This window comes from Oculina patagonica, chromosome 4 (assembly GCF_052425735.1).
Source record: "Oculina patagonica isolate OP01 chromosome 4, crgOcupat, whole genome shotgun sequence".
In the NCBI taxonomy this organism is placed as follows: Eukaryota; Metazoa; Cnidaria; class Anthozoa; order Scleractinia; family Oculinidae; genus Oculina; species Oculina patagonica.
This window is the reverse complement of record NC_135761.1, coordinates 11591292-11610787: the sequence shown is the minus strand read 5'-3', so window position 1 is coordinate 11610787 and position 19496 is coordinate 11591292. Positions and strand designations below refer to the sequence as shown.

The window sequence follows — 19496 nt, the reverse complement described above, 5'->3', positions numbered from 1 at the left end:
TGTTATATTGCTAATAAATGATGATGATGTTGATGATGATGATGATGATGATGATGATGATGATGATGATGATGATGATGATACGTTAGATGCATATCATTTGTTTGATTTAACATACTGAGAGCTTTTTGGGAAAATAAATCAGAACACATTTATTGTAATTGCTGTTTTCTTCTTTAAATAAACTTTCTCATCATTGTTTCATGTTACTGACTTATAATTTCCTTATATTATTACTCTTACTCAGGTATGAAGGAAAATCAAACTAAAGCACGGGCCAAATGTGGATGAGAGTTGATGAGAGTTCAAACTCTCGCTCTCGTTTAGCTTGAAACTCTCACGCACTCTCATCGACTCTCAAGCACTCTCGTCGTCTTTCAACCAAATTGTTCGTTTTGACCCTTTTATGACGAGTATCAGCAGAAGGTGTACCACGTGACATAGGTATAATAGTCGTCCATCATTTATCCATCGCTCCCTCTTTTCTGCCAAAATAAAAGAATGCAGATGATGGTTGATAGAATCTTTGACTTACTTTCGTAACATATTTAAAGAAATGAGTTAGAACCAACAAACAAGTGTAAGATTTTTGTAAATAGTGTGAAATAATAAAAATCTGAAATCTGAAGCCGTACACGGAGGCTTTTAAATTAATTCAATTCTAGAATACGTTTGACCCCTGTCAATAGGATGATAAGATAATTATACTTCCTGTGATACTGAATCTCCATTACAAGCTCAGACAAGTAAAGCTATTTTTACTGCATGTTTACTTCATATCACTCAAAACAAGATTCGTGTTACACCTTCATAAGTGAAGCTCGGACACGACCGTGACACAACAGCTTTTGCGAAGCTTTCTATCGTCTTTACAACGATTAAACCGGCAACAGTGAAAGCAGCTCAAAGAGAAAAGATAACGTCCATAGCATCAGTTTGACATCACAAGTTTGTGGTAGCAGCTGTAACGATGGAACAAGATAAAGAAGAGAAGCAGACGAACACAAGACAAACACTGAACAGCTTGTGTTCCGCGTCAGGCTTGCTGTTGTCTGTTGTGTGTTGCATTCACGTGGAACTCAGAATACAAGAACATCATCGACTGCTATCATACTCAGTAACATTCTGTGATAAGATGGAGACAGATCCTTCCTTCCTTCCTTCGAAAAGTACAACAAAATTACGACAGATGGCAAGTTATGGCTACAGGCCGCCATTGGCAAGCCGGAACCAAAGGTGAGCATTGTTTTGTCATAAAACTGGTATCCGCAATGCAGTGCAGTTAACAGTAAGTATAACTTCTTTAACAAACATTGCCAATTATCGTGGTGCGAGTTGTCTACACTTCACCCAGGATTACATGCCATTTCTTTAAAATTTTCCTGTATACGAATAAAAATCAAAGATCTCTTCGAGATATCGACTTTTTTGCATGAAGTTAGTATGAGTAGAAGGTTTATCCTGGGCATTGTTGTTCGAACATATCATGGAAGAATTCAAACGTTTTTCAGTTCAAGCATTTTTAAGCGATGACGTAGTCGAACGTTATGCCGGAGTCCTTGGATCGGTTCTGTCGTTCTCGTTCGAACAACCGAATAGGACTGGGAACTAACTACAGGGAGAACAAAGATTAAGTTTAGCACAACAAGAAATCGCCGCGAAGAACACAAAGCAAAATACTCCTGGGGAGTTAAAAAGGACTAATAAAAGATATGAACGAAAGAGACAAATTATATTTGACAAATTCTATTAGATTCAGTAAACAGACAGATGTACAATTGACCTGTGTAAACGAGAATAATGCGCCAGATAGAAGAAATATGTTGCCTTTGTTTCGGTGTTACTGCCCTTTCTTCTGTGGAATAAATTGAAATGCCAGTTGATTTTCCTCCACCGAAGAAGGAACAGAAACCCCGAAACACGAGGAGCCGCAGATAGTGAAATTTCTGTCCCAAAGATAATCGGATTATTTTTATGGCTGACCAATTTCGTTGACAAATGAACTCGAGATTAAAAGAACCGCTCCGGTTTTGCGGTGTCATAACTGACGCTATTATCTTGCTCGCGCTGACAACCTAAAAACTGGATATATTTTTGCGGTTCAGTCGGTGTCCGGCATGATGATGTCGTTACATACTGTCAAAACACATAGTTTTACTGTGGTTTCAGCTGTATGACGTCTCTTTCAAAGAATTAGAGATAAACAAATGATTAACTAGTTAATTTAGGACGAATGGATTTCAAACATAAGACACGAATATTGACTCGGCATTTCGCGCGTTTAATAGGTCGCGTTGATCGCGCGGAGTGTTCATCGCAGCTTTGCTGTTTCGAGTCCGCGCTCCTTGACGAACGAAAGAGCCGGTATGTTAATGAGGGAATTTGTGGTCCTACGTTTCTAATTTAATATTGGGATAACTCTTTCTTTCGGTTGTTTCCGAACGAAGTACAGAAAGTGCCATACTGTTCGCTGACCTCTGCCGATGGAGGCACATCAGACTCGAAATGGTTCGGACTAAAGTACCAAAAGCGTGACGTCTTGGTAATCTCAACTCTTGGACTTTGTGGGGGTTTACTTCGGCAAAAAGAGCTGGGCGATGAAAGGAAAAACATAACAGCCATTATATGTCAAAAATGGTTCATAATTCACGATTATGAATAAAAAGCTTTAATTTTTCAGGCGAAACAGAGAAAATGTCAAGACAAAAACGCACTTCACCTGATGATTCACAACAGAAGTCAACCCTAACAGCCTCTGAAGTACAAGTGCTGATCAAACAAGAACTTGGTCTGCTGCAAAACCAAGTCTGTGCTAAAGATCACACGCTCTGCCGCACAGGACCAAAAGGCAACACGGGACGACGAGGAAGACCGGGAACCCGAGGGAGACCAGGACCCCCAGGGAGACCCGGGACAAACGGACCTCCCGGTAAACATGGTCCAATAGGAGCTCAAGGACCGATGGGAATAAAGGGCGATATTGGAATGCCGGGAGACCCCGGTCCCGTGGGACCTAGAGGCCCGCCGGGTATGAAAGGCGTCAAAGGTGAACCGGGCCAGTCCATCTCGGCTCCATCTCTGCTGCAGCGTCCTGTTGGAATGATAGTTAATGAAAGTCAGACAGCCATCTTGAAATGTACAGTGGATGGTAATCCAAGTCCAAAGGTCACGTGGACTAAGCTCAATTCATCGCTTCCTGTGGGCCGTCACGTGGTAGAGTCCAGTGGCGCTCTGATTATGAAGGACCTTAGACCTGGAGACGACGGAGTTTACAGCTGCAAAGCTGAAAATTTGTTGGGACAAGTGAAAGCCTCAGGGAAATTAACTGTTCAGTGTAAGTAGCTTAATTTATGTATTTTATTGTAAAACATTAAGCGTTTGACATAGCTGATGTTCAGCTGAAGAAGTTGTGATAAAGATTTGAAAAAATATGACATGTGAACATGACCAAAACGGAATTTCAGAAGAACTTCGATCATCGCTAAACATATCTTTAGTTCTGTGTTTAAATTGACTACTTCTCACAAATAAGCCAATAACATTTGAAGTTGGAATATGGCTGTCTAAGAGAGACTACAACAGCAGAGAAAATAAAATGTAACAAAAGTTTGTTTGGGCAAATCATCACAATTTCTTTATTTTTCGACAGTTCCTCCTCAACTTTCATTCTCATCCAATCGATTGATGGCTGAAGAGAAACAAAACGTCACCATCGCCTGCACTGCTACTGGTAGGCCGTTTCCTAGTATCACGTGGACTAAGTCAGTCGGTAGTTTGCCTAAAGACAGAACTGAAGTGATGAATGGAATCTTGACAATTTACAGCGTGACAAGAAAGGACGCTGGAATATACATTTGTAAGGCAGAGAATATTATGGGATCAGCTACAAACACTGCCCTAGTTGTAATATTCTCTCCACTGCGGTTCAAAGTCCGTCCTCCTCAAGAGGTGACTCCTGTGATTGGTTTCGCTGTTCATTTGCCCTGTGTGGCCGAGAGTGACCTGAAACCTACAATCGCTTGGACAAAGCATAGCAAGTCTTCACTTCCTGTAGAGTCCAATGTTCTACAGAATGGAACACTGTTTATTCAGAACATCAAGAAATCACACGAAGGATCTTACACCTGTAGAGCGACTAATCCTCTGATGTCAATAGAAGCTAAAGTCAAAATCAATACTCCAGTTATTTTGACCTCCTGTTCTGTGATAAGAAAATACGTTAGTAGTGTAAGCGGGAATTACGTCATTGATCCAGATGGCGCGGGAGGCCTGGCACCATTTACTGTTTACTGTGACATGAGTGACAAGAATGGAATCGGCGTGACAGTGATTAGTCACGACAGTGAAAGCAGAACATTAGTAGATGGATGTCAACCTCAAGGCTGTTACTCTCGTGACATCCATTATACAGGAGCAAGTCTGTCTCAGCTGGCGAGTCTCACCAGAGTCTCCAAACACTGTGAACAGTTTATCAAGTACGAGTGTCATGGTTCTGTGATGTTGGGGTACGGGGTAAATGCCTGGTGGGTGTCACGTGATTCTACTAAGATGACGTACTGGGGCGGAGCATCACCTGGCAGTGGTAAGTGCGCATGCGGGATGACTAACTCATGCGCAAACCCCAGTTATGGCTGTAACTGTGATGCAAATGACTATGTATGGCGTGAAGACAGCGGTCTCCTCACTGACAAGACACATCTGCCAGTTAAACAGCTGAGGTTTGGCGATACGAGCAGTAGCAACCAGTATGGTTACCACTCACTGGGAAAACTGAAATGCTATGGCATAGCATAAAGGAACATGTTAATTTGTTGTCCTCTAAATTTACTGCAAGCCCAGTATTTGAAATAATAATGATAGTCAATATGCTTTCAGTTGAGAAGCAACAGATATCTAGAAACGGGAATTGAAAATATAAAATAAAAGCTTCAGTTTATGTTTCAGGCTAAACATTTTATCGAATTAAAAAAGAATTAAACAATTATTTACTTACGACATTTTATTTTGTCATAGAGAAGTACTCAGTCCCAGTTATAGCATCGAGTTTCTTTATTCGAAACATTGAATAACTAACTTTTTTGACACGTTAAAAAGTACAAAGAATGTGTCATACGGTAGCGTAAGCATCTGTTATATGAAGTAATAACGACATGAAGTCATCATGGCAAATTGGCGTCAAGTTAAGTTTGGTGCTTTTTGTGTCGTTAAAGAGTCGCAGTTATCAACATAGTCGGTACAGAGCCACAGACATGAAACAAAGACGCGTAAGAGCGTTTGAAGAGGCAACATGGCCGGTGCTTAATTTAGGGCGCTGGTGTTGTATGAATGCGGAGGTCCTGGGTTCAACCTTTCCACCCTGCCACTAGCAGGAGTTGTTCTTGGTCGTCCCAAGTTAAAATCCTCGGTCATGCTTGGTATGACCGATTGGGATTTTTAACTATCTTATGTTCATTTAAAACGTTTGTTTCCTCTGTTTTAGTGGCAATGAACCTGTAAAGTAGCTTTCTTGAAGTTAAGTACATGACCACTATAAAAACAACCTGTACATCAATTACAACCGGATGTGAGCTTAACAGTCGAGGTTCCCTATACCTGATTATGGCATCTGATCGATCCTGATTAATTGTCCATAGAAAAATGATTTTTTTTTTTCTAAGCATGTTTTCCCAAAGACTGGCTCTTCATAGTAAAATATATTTGATAGCTCCGCTAATGAACTTTGCAGAAAGCTAAAAACTGTTATTTTATTTAGGCTTTTCCTAGCGTTTTGCTTTAAAGAAGTCAAAACTAGCAGGTTCAAGGAAGTGTGGGCGGCGTATTAGACTAAAGATCTAACGTCATTTAAAAACTCAGCTGAACAAAGCTGATTCACAAATTCACCGAGATATGCGCAAAACTGCTATGGTTTGCCCCGGCGATTCTCCATTCCAGGGGTTGAATGCAATATGACACGAAAATATGTCAGATACATGTAATTCGTTTAACTTCAAAATACTGAGAGCCTTATTAAAGGGAAAGTAGATCAGAACACATTTACTGTAATTGCTGTTTTCTTCTTTTAATAACCTATCTCCTTATTATTGTTGCATGTTACTGACTTTTATTACCGTATTTAAAAAAATTACTGTTACTTTACTGTTAGTGTAGAGAAAATCAAACAAAGCGGCTAAAGGTGTTTTAGTAGTGAACCAATTGTTTATTCTGATTCTCCTAAATGTCACCGTAAAATTATTACATCACTGAGACCGTGACTCAGCTGCATCACGCTGAAAAACATGTACGTGCAAGAGAAAACCAAATTGTTCCTTTGGATTCTTTTTGACGAGTCTTACCAAAAGGTGACATAGGTATAATAGTCGTCTATCGTTACCCACCCCTCCCCTTCTCTGCAAGAAAGCAAAAGAATACCGGTGGTTTATATAATCGCTAACTTCTTTTCCTCACAGATGATTTTGGGAAATTAATTAGAAGCATTACGTCTGACACTCGAGGTCAAGAATTTAAACTTGCCTTGTCAGGGGATCTTTTGCACAGCAGCTGTGCAGATTTTTAAAAATAATACTTCAATTCTAGTAATACGTTTGACCCTGTCAGTTAGGTGATACTAGATGATAAAATAATTATACTTCCTGTGAAACTGAATCTCCATTAGGGACGGACCATTAGAAATAACCGGAGGGGGGGTAAAAAAATTTCGGTGCAGGAATTTTTTTTGAAGGCCTACTTGTCTGCAGGAATTTTTTTTCTGGGGCACAAGCTTTGCACGAATTTTTTTTTCACCCAAAGATACAGGTCTTTTTTCATAACGCATCTATGATTTGCGCAACAATTATCATTATTAAATTGCATTATTGTTTCATTTTTCAGATTCGTTCTCTGAATTAAGCGACATTTAGGGACCGTTCATTTTTTATGGGGTAGGGGGGCTGAAGGGATTTGATAGATAGTGCCTGTTAAATATAATCCCCCTCCTTATTAGAAATTTTTACCCTGATCCCTCATCAAAAAAGATGAAAAGGATACGATGACAGCTACACTTTAGAATGTCAGACAAAATTGCAGTTTAAAGTGATAATACAGTTGAATCCCGATAACTCGAACCCTCAGCAACTCGAACTCCCGCTAACTCGAACCTTTTTCGATTCCCCTTCAGGTCCATTTCTTACTAATTTTACCCTCGATAACTCGAACTCCCGATAACTCGAACCTTTTTCGATTCCCCTTCAGGTCATTTTCTTATTAATTTTACCCTCGATAACTCGAACTCCCGATATCTCGAACCTTTTTCGATTCCCCTTCAGGTCATTTTCTTACTAGTTTTACCCACGATAACTCGAACTCCTGATAACTCGAACCTTTTACGATTTCCCTTGAAGGTTCGAGTTATCGGGATTCGACTGTAATACTGTTTGTGCTTTTGATTAACTGTTTACTGATGGGACCCGATTGTTAGGGTGGGTCAGGTGTGTTTGATACCAAATAGTTGATAGGATTGAGCTGATGCTGTTCTCTCGGCAGATGACAAATTAGAGGGGTCCGGGGGCATGCTCCCCCGGGAAAATTTTAATTTTCAGAACCTCAGAAACGCTATTTTAGCCATTCTGATGGACGTTTATAGATGCTATCATACAACACTTAAAGGTAATTCCGTTGCACGAATTTTTTTTTCAGTCACAACCGCTTGCAGGATTTTTTTTTTCGACAAGTTTCCCTTGCAGGAATTTTTTTTTGGTAAAAGTCACCCCCCCTCCGGTTATTTCTAATGGTCCGTCCCTTACAAGCTCACACAAGTAAAGTTATTTTTACTTCATATCAGTAAACACAAGATTCATGTTACACTTTCGTCGGTGAAACTCGGACACAACAGCTTTCTATCACCTTTACACCGATTAAACCCACAGTGAACTGATCTGTAAGCAGCTCAAAGAGAAAAGAAAACGTCCTCAGCAACCAGTTTGATATCACAAGTTTGTGGTAGGAGCCGTAACAATGAAACAAGATAAAGAACAGAAGCAGACGAACAGAAGACAAACACTGAACAGCTTGTGTTCCGCGTCAGGCTTGCTGTTGTCTGTTGTGTGTTGTATCGCGCTAATTCACGTGGAACTTAGAATACAAGAACATCATCGACTGATATCACACTCAGTAACATTCTGTGATAAGATGGAGACAGAAATCCTTCGAAAAGTACAACAAAATTACGGCAGATGGCAAGTTATGGCTACAGGCCGCTATTGGCAAGGGACCAAAGGTAAGTTTTGTCATGAAACTGGTATTTGCAATACTGTGCAGTAGACAGTATATATTTAAGTATAACTTCTTTAACAATAATTGCCAATTATCGTGGTGCAAGTCGTCTACATTTTACCCAGAATTGCATGCTATTTCTCTATAATTTTTCTTAATACAAATGCAAACGAAATAACGAGGCAGACAGTTTGTTGCTGAAACCTAATCTAATGAACACGGAAATCTCTTTTACTAGCCCGAACCCTCCAATGTCAAAGGATTAGGATTCACAGTTTCGATTTCGAATAAATAGCTTTAATTTTTCAGGTGAAGAAGAGACCATCTCAAGACAAAAACGCTCTTCACCCGATAATTCACAACAAAAATCAACCCTAACAGCCTCTAAAGTACAAGTGCTCATCAAACAGGAACTCGGTCTGTTGCAAAACCAAGTATGTGCTAAAGATCACACGCTCTGCCGCACAGGACCAAAAGGTAACACTGGAAGACGAGGAAGACCGGGAACCCGAGGGAAACCAGGTCCCCCAGGGAGACCCGGGTCAAACGGACCCCCCGGTAAACATGGACCAATAGGAGCTCAAGGACCGATGGGAATAAAGGGGGATGTTGGAGTGTCGGGAGACCCCGGTCCCGTGGGACCTAGAGGCCCGCCGGGTATGAAAGGCGTCAAAGGTGAACCAGGCCAGTCCATCTCGGCTCCATCTCTGTTGCAGCGTCCTTTTGGAACGACAGTCAATGAAAGTCAGACAGCCATCATGAAATGTACAGCAGATGGTAATCCAAGTCCACAAGTCACGTGGTCTAAGCTGAATTCATCGCTTCCTGTGGGTCGCCACGTGGTAGAATCCAGTGGCGCTTTGATTGTGAAGGACGTTAGACCTGAAGACGAAGGAGTTTACAGCTGCAGAGCTGAAAATTTATTTGGACAAGTGAATGCCTCGGCGAATCTCACTGTTCAATGTAAGTAGCTTTATTTAGGTATTTAACGGTTTAGGGGTTGACCTTGATTCTGTAAAACAGGCCCTTCCAAAGTATAAATCATTTGATATAGCCGTCACCTAAGGATCTTGTGATAGTTATTGGGAAATATGATAATGATACGACAATATAAAGTCTCATCAACAATTTTAAAGTCGGTATACACTACACCTGTTCAAGAAAGGGCACAATAGCAAAGAAAAAAAATAACAAAATATTGCCCTATTTTTCGCAGTTCCTCCTCATCTTTCATTGTCATCCAATCGCTTGATAGCTGAAGAGAAACAAAACGTCACCATCGCCTGCACTGCTACTTGTCAGCCGCTTCCCAGTATCACGTGGTCTAAGTCAGTTGGTAGTTTTCCGGAAGACAGAACTGACGTGATGCATGGAACCCTGACAATCTACAGCGTGACAAGAAAAGACGCTGGAACATACATCTGTAAGGCAGAGAATATTCTAGGATCAGCAGCTGACACTGTTCAACTCATGATATTCTCTCCCCTGCGGTTCAAAGTCCGTCCTCCTCAAGAGGTGACTCCTGTGATTGGTTCAAGTGTTCATCTACCGTGTGTGGCCGAGAGTGACCTGAAACCTACAATCGCTTGGACAAAGGATGGCAAGTCATCACTTCCTGTAGAGTCCAATGTTCTACAGAATGGAACACTGGTTATTCAGAACATCAAGAAAACACACAAGGGGTCTTACACCTGTAGAGCGACTAATCCTCTGGTGTCAATAGAAGCTAAAGTCAAAATCAATACTCCATTTATTATGACTTCCTGTTCTGTGATAAGAAAATACGTCACCAGTGTAAGCGGAAGTTATGTTATTGACCCAGATGGCGCGGGAGGCCTGGCACCATTTACAGCTTACTGTGACATGAGTGACAAGAATGGAGTTGGCGTGACAGTGATAAGTCACGACAGTGAAAGCAGAACGTACGTGAATGGTTATAGCGGTCCTGGTAGTTACTCTCGTGACATTCATTACACAGGAGCGAGTCTGTCCCAGCTTGCGAGTCTCACCAGAGTTTCCTCACACTGTGAACAGTTTATCAAGTATGAGTGTTATGATTCAGTGATGTTGGGGTACGGGGTATATGCCTGGTGGGTGTCACGTGATTCTAGTAAGATGACGTACTGGGGTGGCGCATCACCTAGCAGTGGTAAGTGCGCATGCGGGATGACCAACTCATGTGACAACCTCAGTTATGGTTGTAACTGTGATAAGAATGACAGAGTGTGGCGTGAAGACAGCGGTCTCCTCACTGAGAAGACACATCTTCCAGTTAAACAGCTGAGGTTTGGAGATACAAGCGGTAGTAACAAAGGTTATCATACACTGGGAAAACTGAAATGCTATGGCATAGTATGAAAAGCATGTTAATTTGTATTGCTCACAAGTTATTGTAAGCTCAGTATTTGTAATAACCATAAATATAGTTATGCTTTTTAGAGATAATTTCACGTCGAGTTTGTAGCAAAAGTATATGAAAAAAAAATTGAAAGAAAAATAATTAGCCCCTACTTTATCTGGGTGGCTAACTTGGCTTTATTGGGCTATAAATAAAATTGAAATGAAACTTCATTCGTTAATGAATGTTCCTGATTTCTAGCAGGAGACCTTAATGTGAACTTATATAAAATCGCAATGGTTGTTGTCTTATGGGCGTTAATTAAACTTTAGGTGACGTTCTTGAAGAGCAAAACGTGTAAAAAGGTCTAAAAAGTTTTGGTAATACCGAAAGCATCAGAAATCATTACGAAGACTGCTCACGAGAATGTCGCGAGTGTGACGATTTTTTCGGGCAATTCCGTCAGACAGCAAAAAAGTAAGAAGTTTAACATAAAGTGAGGCTAATGTTTTATTGAACTTCTCATGCACCATACCATTGTTTAATTTCTAAGGTAACAGCTTACGTGCATTAAATTTTGTAAGTTTTGAGAGGTTTAAATACAACGACTCCTCTCTGGACACGATATACAAATACTTATAAGGAAGCAGTCATTAATAACTGGGGGGTGGGGGCCGGTAAATATTTTAAGAAGTTGGCTCAAAAATTGTGTCCCTCCCCCCAAATCAGAGACCAAAAAATTGTGACCCCCTTGCCCTGCTCCCTGCCCGTCCTTTAAATGAGCACATTAAGAATAAACACAGAAAGGTGAAAACCATTGTTTGTAGTTCATTGTATTTTGTCTCTTAGGAAAGCTGTGTGCCCTCAAGAAGGGTCTTGGGCATGCTCCCCCAGGAAATTTTCAATATTTAATCCTCTTAAATCAATTTTTGCGATTCTAGGTAGCAATATGATGGCGCTCCAGACAAGCTACTTAGATTTTTTCTCAGCTATTCGAGCTATTCGAAGCAGGTAAAACAGAAAAACATAGCGAAATACTGTGTTTTTAAGATGATTATTGATAACGTGTCATGCTACGAATAGATATGATCAAAATGAGTTGTTTGAATCAAAACAATATCCTGCGAGAATAATCGTTTCAGTGTGATATTGCAACTGGTTGCGTGAGTCTCACGCTCAATGCACGAGGCTTGAGAAGCCTGAACCAAACAACTGTTGATCCTTAATGCAAGCAAGGGTAGGGGGGTCCGGGGGCATGCCCCTCCGGGAAAATGTTCATTTAAGTCTTCTGAAATGACTAGAAATGCATCTACAAATGTCAAACACGCTAAAAAGTAATCAAGGCAAAAAGCTAGCTTGCTAGTAAAATAGGTAAAGACTGAAATGTTCCTCTCAGAGAACTTGCAGCATGAATGGTTAAAAAATTGTTCTGTGGAGTCTCGTTACGGAAATGTGAATTGAACGTTAACCATTCTAGCCATATTTAGGAGCGTGCGTGTGACTCACTCTAGAAATCTCCACAATGAGTCACGTTCAAGATATAGAAGATTAAGCTTGATAAAAACACGCGCTGTTTGCTGGTCAAGGGACATCACCAAGAAGGGGATGGATGGTGGATCGAAGTAGCCTAAAATATTTTAAAAGCTTATTTGTTAAAAACAGGTGCCCAAAAATTTGTGACCCTCTCCTAAACGTGGGTCCAAAAGCAGTTGGCCCTACCCAAATGGGAGCCCAAAAAATTGCCGCCCCCCCCCCCCCCCGTAATGATTTGATTTAGCGCCCGGGGCGCTTATTTACTTTTGGCACCTTTAGGGAGGGCGCTTATTCGAGACAGGGCGCTTATTCCTAATTTTTTGCGAAACAACCAAATGTTTAAAACAAAATATTAATATATTTTAAAATTACTAGCAAAAGCATAAACTGTAACAGAAAAAAATTGTTGAAAGTTCAGTTATTTTTACAAGAATCGTTCATTTAAGCAGTAAATGTATACGTGTACGGAGCGGTGAACGTTCATGAGTTTATCTTTTCCACGTCAACAACTTCAGTAGAGTCAGTTAGCCACAATAGGAGCGATTTTAACCCTCGGACGTACAAGGGGGTGGGGGGTGGATGCCATATGACGTCATATGACGTCACAGCCAATTAGAGAGTAGAGTAAGCTCAGGGCTTTCTTATCAGTGTAAAATAATCTCGCTACGCCTTAATATAACGAAAACTCCGGGGAGGGGTTCCATCCATTCCCCCCCCCCCCTTGTTCAATGGTGGGGGTGTGAGTTTGCTTGTACGTCCGAGGGTTAAGAATAGGGACGCTTTTAAGAATAGGGGCGCGTAAAGGGGGCGCTTATAAGAATTGGGGGGCGCCTATTAGAATAGGTACACTTATTAACAAAAACACATTCGAAGGGTGGGGGGTCGCTTATTCGGAAGGGGGCGCTTACTGGAAGAAGGGCGCTTATTCGAATCATTACGGTAGATCAGAACACCTTTTTTGTTATTGGTGTTTTCTTCTTTAAATTAACCTGCGAATACAGCCGCCTCGCAAGCTATCTTTAAATAAACTTTCTCCTTATTATTGTTGCATGTTACTGACTTACAATTACCGTATTATTACTAGGTCGTAAAGTATGATCGTCCGGTGAGAGTAGTTCTGAGAAGAACTGTTGTTGGTGACTGACGTTTCGACAACCTGAGCGAAAGTCATCTTCAGAGTCAAGTATTATTACTGTTATATTATATAAAAGAAAATCAAACTAAGGGACTGAAAGTGAAAGCTATTCAGTTGAGGGCAAGTTTTGTTTCTGATGCTCATAAATTTCATCGTCAAATCTTTACATCACTAAGATCGTGACTCAGCTGTATCACGCGTAACAAGTTGTACATCCAAGGGAAAACCAAATTGTTCCTTTTCACCCTTTTGTTAAGAGTATCAGCATAAGATGAACCACGTGACATAGGTATAGAAAGCAAAAGAATACCGATGGTTTACTGATAATCACTGACTAAATTTCCACACACATGGTTTTGGGAAATCAGTTAGAACCATTACCTCTGAACAACTCGAGGTCAACAATTCAAACTCGTCATGCCATGCAGGGGATCTTTCGCAGTATGCTGTGCGGTGTTTTCAATGAAATAAGGTGTTAATTCAATTCAAGTATTTAAATACGTTTGACCCATGTCAATTAGATGATACTTCCTGTGATAGACGTGATACTGAAATCCATTACAAGCTCAGACAAGGATAATGCTATTTTTACTTCGTATCAGTAAACACAGGATTCGTGTTACACTTTCATCAGTGAAACTCCGGGCACAGCAACTTTATATCGTCTTTACACCGATTAAACCCACAGTGAATTGATCTGTAAGCAGCTCAAAGAGAAAACAAAACGTCTTCAGTATCAGTTTGATATCACAAGTTTGTGGTAGCCAGCTGTAACAATGAAACAAGATAAAGAAGAGAAGCAGACGAACAGAAGACAAACACTGAACAGCTTGTGTTCCGCGTCAGGCTTGCTGTTGTCTGTTGTGTGTTGTATCTCGCTAATTCACGTGGAACTCAGAATACAAGAACATCATCGACTGATATCACACTCAGTAACATTCTGTGATAAGATGGAGACAGAAATCCTTCGAAAAGTACAACAAAATTACGACAGATGGCAACTTATGGCTACAGGCCGCTATTGGCAAGGCACCAAAGGTGAACATTATTTGCAATAGTATACGTCCTTCTATAATCATTTTGACAATTAATATTGTGAACCTTGCTAATCGTCTGTACCCAGGGATGCCTGTCATTTATCTTTAGTGTATTTTCCCCCAAAACAAATGAATGCGAAATAAGGTGGCTGAAGCTGTGTTGCTGAAACCCACTCTAATGGAAAAGAAACATAACAGCCATTATATGTTAAAAATGGTTCATAATTTACGATTATGAATAAATAGCTTTAATTTTTCAGGCGAAACAGAGAAAATTTCAAGACAAAAACGCACTTCACCTGATGATTCACAACAGAAATCAACCCTAACAGCCTCCGAAGTACAAGTCATGATCAAACAAGAACTTGGTCTGCTACAAAACCAAGTCTGTGCTAAAGATCACACGCTCTGCCGCGTAGGACCAAAAGGCAACACGGGACGACGAGGAAGACCGGGAACCCGAGGAAGGCAAGGTCCCCCAGGGAGACCCGGATCAAGCGGACCTCCTGGAAAACATGGACCAATCGGAGTGCAAGGACCAATGAGGATAAAGGGCGATATTGGAATGCCGGGAGACCCCGGTCCCGTGGGACCTAGAGGCCCGCCGGGTATGAAAGGCGTCAAAGGTGAACCAGGCCAGTCCATCTCGGCTCCATCTCTGCTGCAGCGTCCTGTTGGAATGACAGTTAATGAAAGTCAGACAGCCATTTTGAAATGTACAGTGGATGGTAATCCAAGTCCAAAAGTCACGTGGTCTAAGCTGAATTCATCTCTTCCTGTGGGTCGTCACGTGGTAGAGTCCAGTGGCGCTCTGATTGTGAAGGACGTTAGACCTGGAGATGACGGAGTTTACAGCTGCAGAGCTGAAAATTTGCTGGGACAAGTGAATGCCTCGGCGAAATTAACTGTTCAATGTAAGTAGCTGAATTTATGTATTTAATGGTTTAGGAGTAGGCTTAATGCTGTAAAACAGGCCCTTCCGAACGAAAAATTACCTTAACATAATATATGAGAATATTACCAAGTGACGAATTTCAGAAGAACTTGGATCAACAAAAAAAAAGTCCTGTGTTCTAATTGACTAAGTCTCATCAATAATATTTAAAGTCGGAATGACCTACAACTGCTAAGATATAAAAAGTAACAAAATTGTGTTTGGCAAATACTTTATCCTAATTTCTGTAATTTTTTTATTTCTCGACAGTTCCTCCTCAACTTTCATTGTCATCCAATCGCTTGATAGCTGAAGAGAAACAAAACGTCACCATCGCCTGCACTGTTTCTGGTCAGCCGCTTCCTGGTATCACGTGGTCTAGAGCAGAGGGTAGTTTGCCTGAAGACATAACTGAAGTGATGAATGGAACCCTGACAATCTTCAATGCGACAAGAAAGGACGCTGGAATATACATTTGTAAAGCAGAGAATATTCTGGGATCAGCAAGAGACATTGTTCAACTGATGACATTTTCTCGCTTACTGTTCAAAGTCCGTCCTCCTCAAGAGGTGACTCCTGCGATTGGTTTCGCTGTTCATTTACCGTGTGAGGCCGAGAGTGACCTGAGACCTACAATCGTTTGGACAAAAGATGGCAAGTCTTCACTTCCTGTAGGGGCCAATGTTCTACAGAATGGAACACTGGTTATTTCAAGCAGCACGAAAGCACACGAAGGATCTTACATCTGTAAAGCAACTAATGCTCTGACAACAATAGAAGCCAAAGTCAAAATCAATACTGCTGTTGTTTTGACTTCTTGTTCTGTGATACGACAATACGTCAGCAGTGTCAGCGGAATTTACGTCATTGATTCCGATGGCGCGGGAGGCCTGGCACCGTTTACAGTTTACTGCGACATGAGTGACAAGAATGGAGTTGGCGTGACAGTGATTAGTCACGACAGTGAGAGCAGAACATTGGTGGATGGATGTTCCACTCAAGGCTGCTACTCACGTGACATCCATTACTCAGGAGCGAGTCTCTCCCAGCTTGCTAGTCTCACCAGAGTCTCCTCACACTGTGAACAGTTTATCAAATACGAGTGTCGTTATTCGGTAATGTTTGGGTGGGGAGGATACGCCTGGTGGGTGTCAAGTGATTCCAGTAAGATGACGTACTGGGGCGGAGCATCACCTGGCAGTGGTAAGTGCGCATGCGGGATGACCAACTCATGTGCAGATTCCTGGCGTGGCTGTAACTGTGATAAGAATGACGTTGTATGGCGTGAAGACAGCGGTCTCCTCGAAGACAAGACACAGCTGCCAGTTAAACAGCTCAGGTTTGGTGATACAAGCGGGTCTGCCCAAGGCTACCACACACTGGGAAAACTGAAATGCTATGGCATTGCGTAAAAAAAAATTTAAAATGTTTTTTCTCTAAAGATCCAGTTGTTTTAAAAAAACATTTGTTAACATATTTTTCTCTAAAGATCCAGTTGTTGGATCTTTAGAGAAAAAGATTTTTGATAAATGGGTTAATGAATTTGCAAGAAAGTAATAAACATACTGAATCGTAACCTAACTGTATCATGTGAAAAAACTGTTATTTCCTCTAGTTTTTTTTCCGAGCGTTTTGTTCTAAAGAAATTAAAGCGAGCAGGTTGGAAAAAGTGTACACGGGATATGCGCAAATACGGCCTGGCTTTCCCCGGCGATGATCAGCTCCATGGGTTGAGCACAGTGGGACACGAAGATAATTGATAACTGAGGCGGCCTCCCCTTTAAGCCTGGTCGTTTCTTGGAGGTCTCTCCGCCTTACCATAATTAGTCTCTACTGTTATATCACTGTTATATTGCTAATAAATGATGATGATGTTGTTGATGATGATGATGATGATGATGATGATGATGATGATGATGATGATGATGACGATGTTGTTGATGATGACGATAATGATGATGATGATGATGATGATGATGATGATGATGATGATACGTTAGATGCATATCATTTGTTTGAATTAACATACTGAGAGCCTTTTGGGAAAATAAATCAGAACACATTTATTGTAATTGCTGTTTTCTTCTTTAAATAAACTTCTCATCATTGTTTCATGTTACTGACTTATAATTTCCTTATATTATTACTGTTACTCAGGTATGAAGGAAAATCAAACTAAAGCCCGGGCCAAATGTGGATGAGAGTTGATGAGAGTTCAAACTCTCGCTCTCGTTTAGCTTGAAACTCTCACGCACTCTCATCGACTCTTAAGCACTCTCGTCGTCTTTCAACCAAATTGTTCGTTTTGACCCTTTTATGACGAGTATCAGCAGAAGGTGTACCACGTGACATAGGTATAATAGTCGTCCATCATTTAGCCATCGCTCCCTCTTTTCTGCCAAAATAAAAGAATGCAGATGATGGTTGATACAATCTTTGACTTACTTTCGTAACATATTTAAAGAAATGAGTTAGAACCAACAAACAAGTGTAAGATTTTTGTAAATAGTGTGAAATAATAAAAATCTGAAATCTGAAGCCGTACACGGAGGCTTTTAAATTAATTCAATTCTAGAATACGTTTGACCCCTGTCAATAGGATGATAAGATAATTATACTTCCTGTGATACTGAATCTCCAGTACAAGCTCAGACAAGTAAAGCTATTTTTACTGCATGTTTACTTCATATCACTCAACACAAGATTCGTGTTACACTTTCATAAGTGAAGCTCGGACACGACCGTGACACAACAGCTTTTGCGAAGCTTTCTATCGTCTTTACAACGATTAAACCAACAGTGAAAGCAGCTCAAAGAGAAAAGATAACGTCCATAGCATCAGTTTGACATCACAAGTTTGTGGCAGCAGCTGTAACGATGGAACAAGATAAAGAAGAGAAGTAGACGAACAGAAGACAAACACTGAACAGCTTGTGTTCCGCGTCAGGCTTGCTGTTGTCTGTTGTGTGTTGTATCTCGCTAATTCACGTGGAACTCAGAATACAAGAACATCATCGACTGATATTACACTCAGTAACATTCTGTGATAAGATGGAGACAGAAATCCTTCGAAAAGTACAACAAAATTATAACTTCTTTATCAAACATTGCCAATTATCGTGGTGCGAGTTGTCTACACTTCACCCAGGATTACATGCCATTTCTAATAAATAAATAAATAAATAAATAAATAAATACGACTTTATTTAATGAGGGTAACATAATTTACTGGTGGCCCAGTAGTTTACAATATGGCCCTCCCTAATTAATTACATATTACATACTTAACTACAAATTATATAAACCTAACTACATATTATATACTAAGGACAGTGATAAAAATGTTAACTTAATTTAATACAATGAGAACTAAAAAAAAAAAAAATAAAATGTTAAAACGTGTTGCTAATTTTAAAATGTTCTATATAAACCTAACTACATATTATATACTTAAGTGATAAAAATTTAAACTTAATTTAATACAATAAGAGCTAAAAAGTGCTGCTGATTTTAAAATGTTCTAGTCCAGCATTTTGTTTTAGTAGCGTTTGGTGTAGTTTTCCTGTAAACTGTTTGTGCGATGTAGCATTACGAATAGAAGCGTCAACATTGTTCCAGAGGCGGGTTGCGCTGGCGTGAAAGGTCCTGCCACCTGTAATTCTTTTATATTTAGGAAGAACTACGTTGTTCTTTGTTGTAGCTTTAGTGTTGTAGCTATCACGTTGTCCTTTAGATAATGTATATATGGAATGAAATAATCCAGACAGTGTCCAAAACTAATCTTATGTAATAGATAAAGCTTTCTGCTACGTATAATATCGTCTATGGGAAGCCATCCTAATTTAGTAAATAACTCCACAGAGTTATCAGAGAACTTAGCATCAAGTATTAATCGTGCACACCGTTTTTGGATTTTTAGTAGTCTAATTAAATTCTCATTGGAGCAATTACCCCAGACAGTGCAACAGTACTCAAGGATAGGCTTGATTAGAGAATTATATAGCAGCTTCCTACAATGAGTTGTTAAATAACATCTTGCACGCTTTAAGAGACAAATTCTGGAATTTAGTTTACTAATTAGATAGTCAATGTGTTTGTCCCATTTTAAATGTTTATCAATCTTTACTCCAAGAATCTTTTCACCAGTGGCTTCGTCTAGCCTGGTGTTGTTCAGGAACAGATCCAAAGAGTCTTTGTCTGCATGACAGACCTTCTGGGCTGTACCAATTAGTAGCTGTTTGGTCTTTGTTGTGTTTGGCATCATACCATTAG

General features: G+C 40.3%; 4 protein-coding genes and 1 pseudogene across 5 annotated transcripts in view; 4 read left to right on the top strand and 1 right to left on the bottom strand.

The window, feature by feature from the left end:
* Positions 1 to 11399, top strand: part of LOC144651477 (uncharacterized) — a 62067-nt gene extending 50668 nt beyond the window's left edge. Inside the window, exon 3 of the mRNA XM_078511419.1 lies at positions 10601 to 11399. Within this exon, the coding sequence (XP_078367545.1) occupies positions 10601 to 10711 (111 nt within the window). The 3' untranslated portion in view covers positions 10712 to 11399. The remainder of the gene's footprint in view (positions 1 to 10600) is intronic.
* LOC144651492 (lysophosphatidylcholine acyltransferase 2-like) overlaps positions 1 to 19496 on the bottom strand; it is a 166158-nt gene that overhangs the window by 86958 nt on the left and 59704 nt on the right. The gene's annotated exons all lie outside the window — the stretch shown is intronic.
* On the top strand, positions 971 to 6023 carry LOC144651580 (uncharacterized; annotated as a pseudogene). The gene is made up of 3 exons (XR_013570345.1): positions 971 to 1236; positions 2681 to 3334; positions 3650 to 6023. The product of XR_013570345.1 is annotated as an uncharacterized LOC144651580 (transcript).
* On the top strand, positions 7990 to 10733 carry LOC144651453 (uncharacterized). Its single transcript, XM_078511393.1, has 3 exons — positions 7990 to 8251; positions 8557 to 9210; positions 9464 to 10733. The coding sequence occupies exons 1-3, from the start codon at positions 7990 to 7992 to the stop codon at positions 10603 to 10605; spliced, it is 2058 nt and encodes a 685-aa protein (XP_078367519.1). The 3' UTR covers positions 10606 to 10733.
* LOC144651454 (uncharacterized) lies at positions 13908 to 17195 on the top strand. The gene is made up of 3 exons (XM_078511394.1): positions 13908 to 14291; positions 14551 to 15204; positions 15495 to 17195. Exons 1-3 carry the CDS (start codon positions 14030 to 14032, stop codon positions 16634 to 16636), a joined length of 2058 nt encoding a protein of 685 aa, XP_078367520.1. The 5' UTR covers positions 13908 to 14029; the 3' UTR covers positions 16637 to 17195.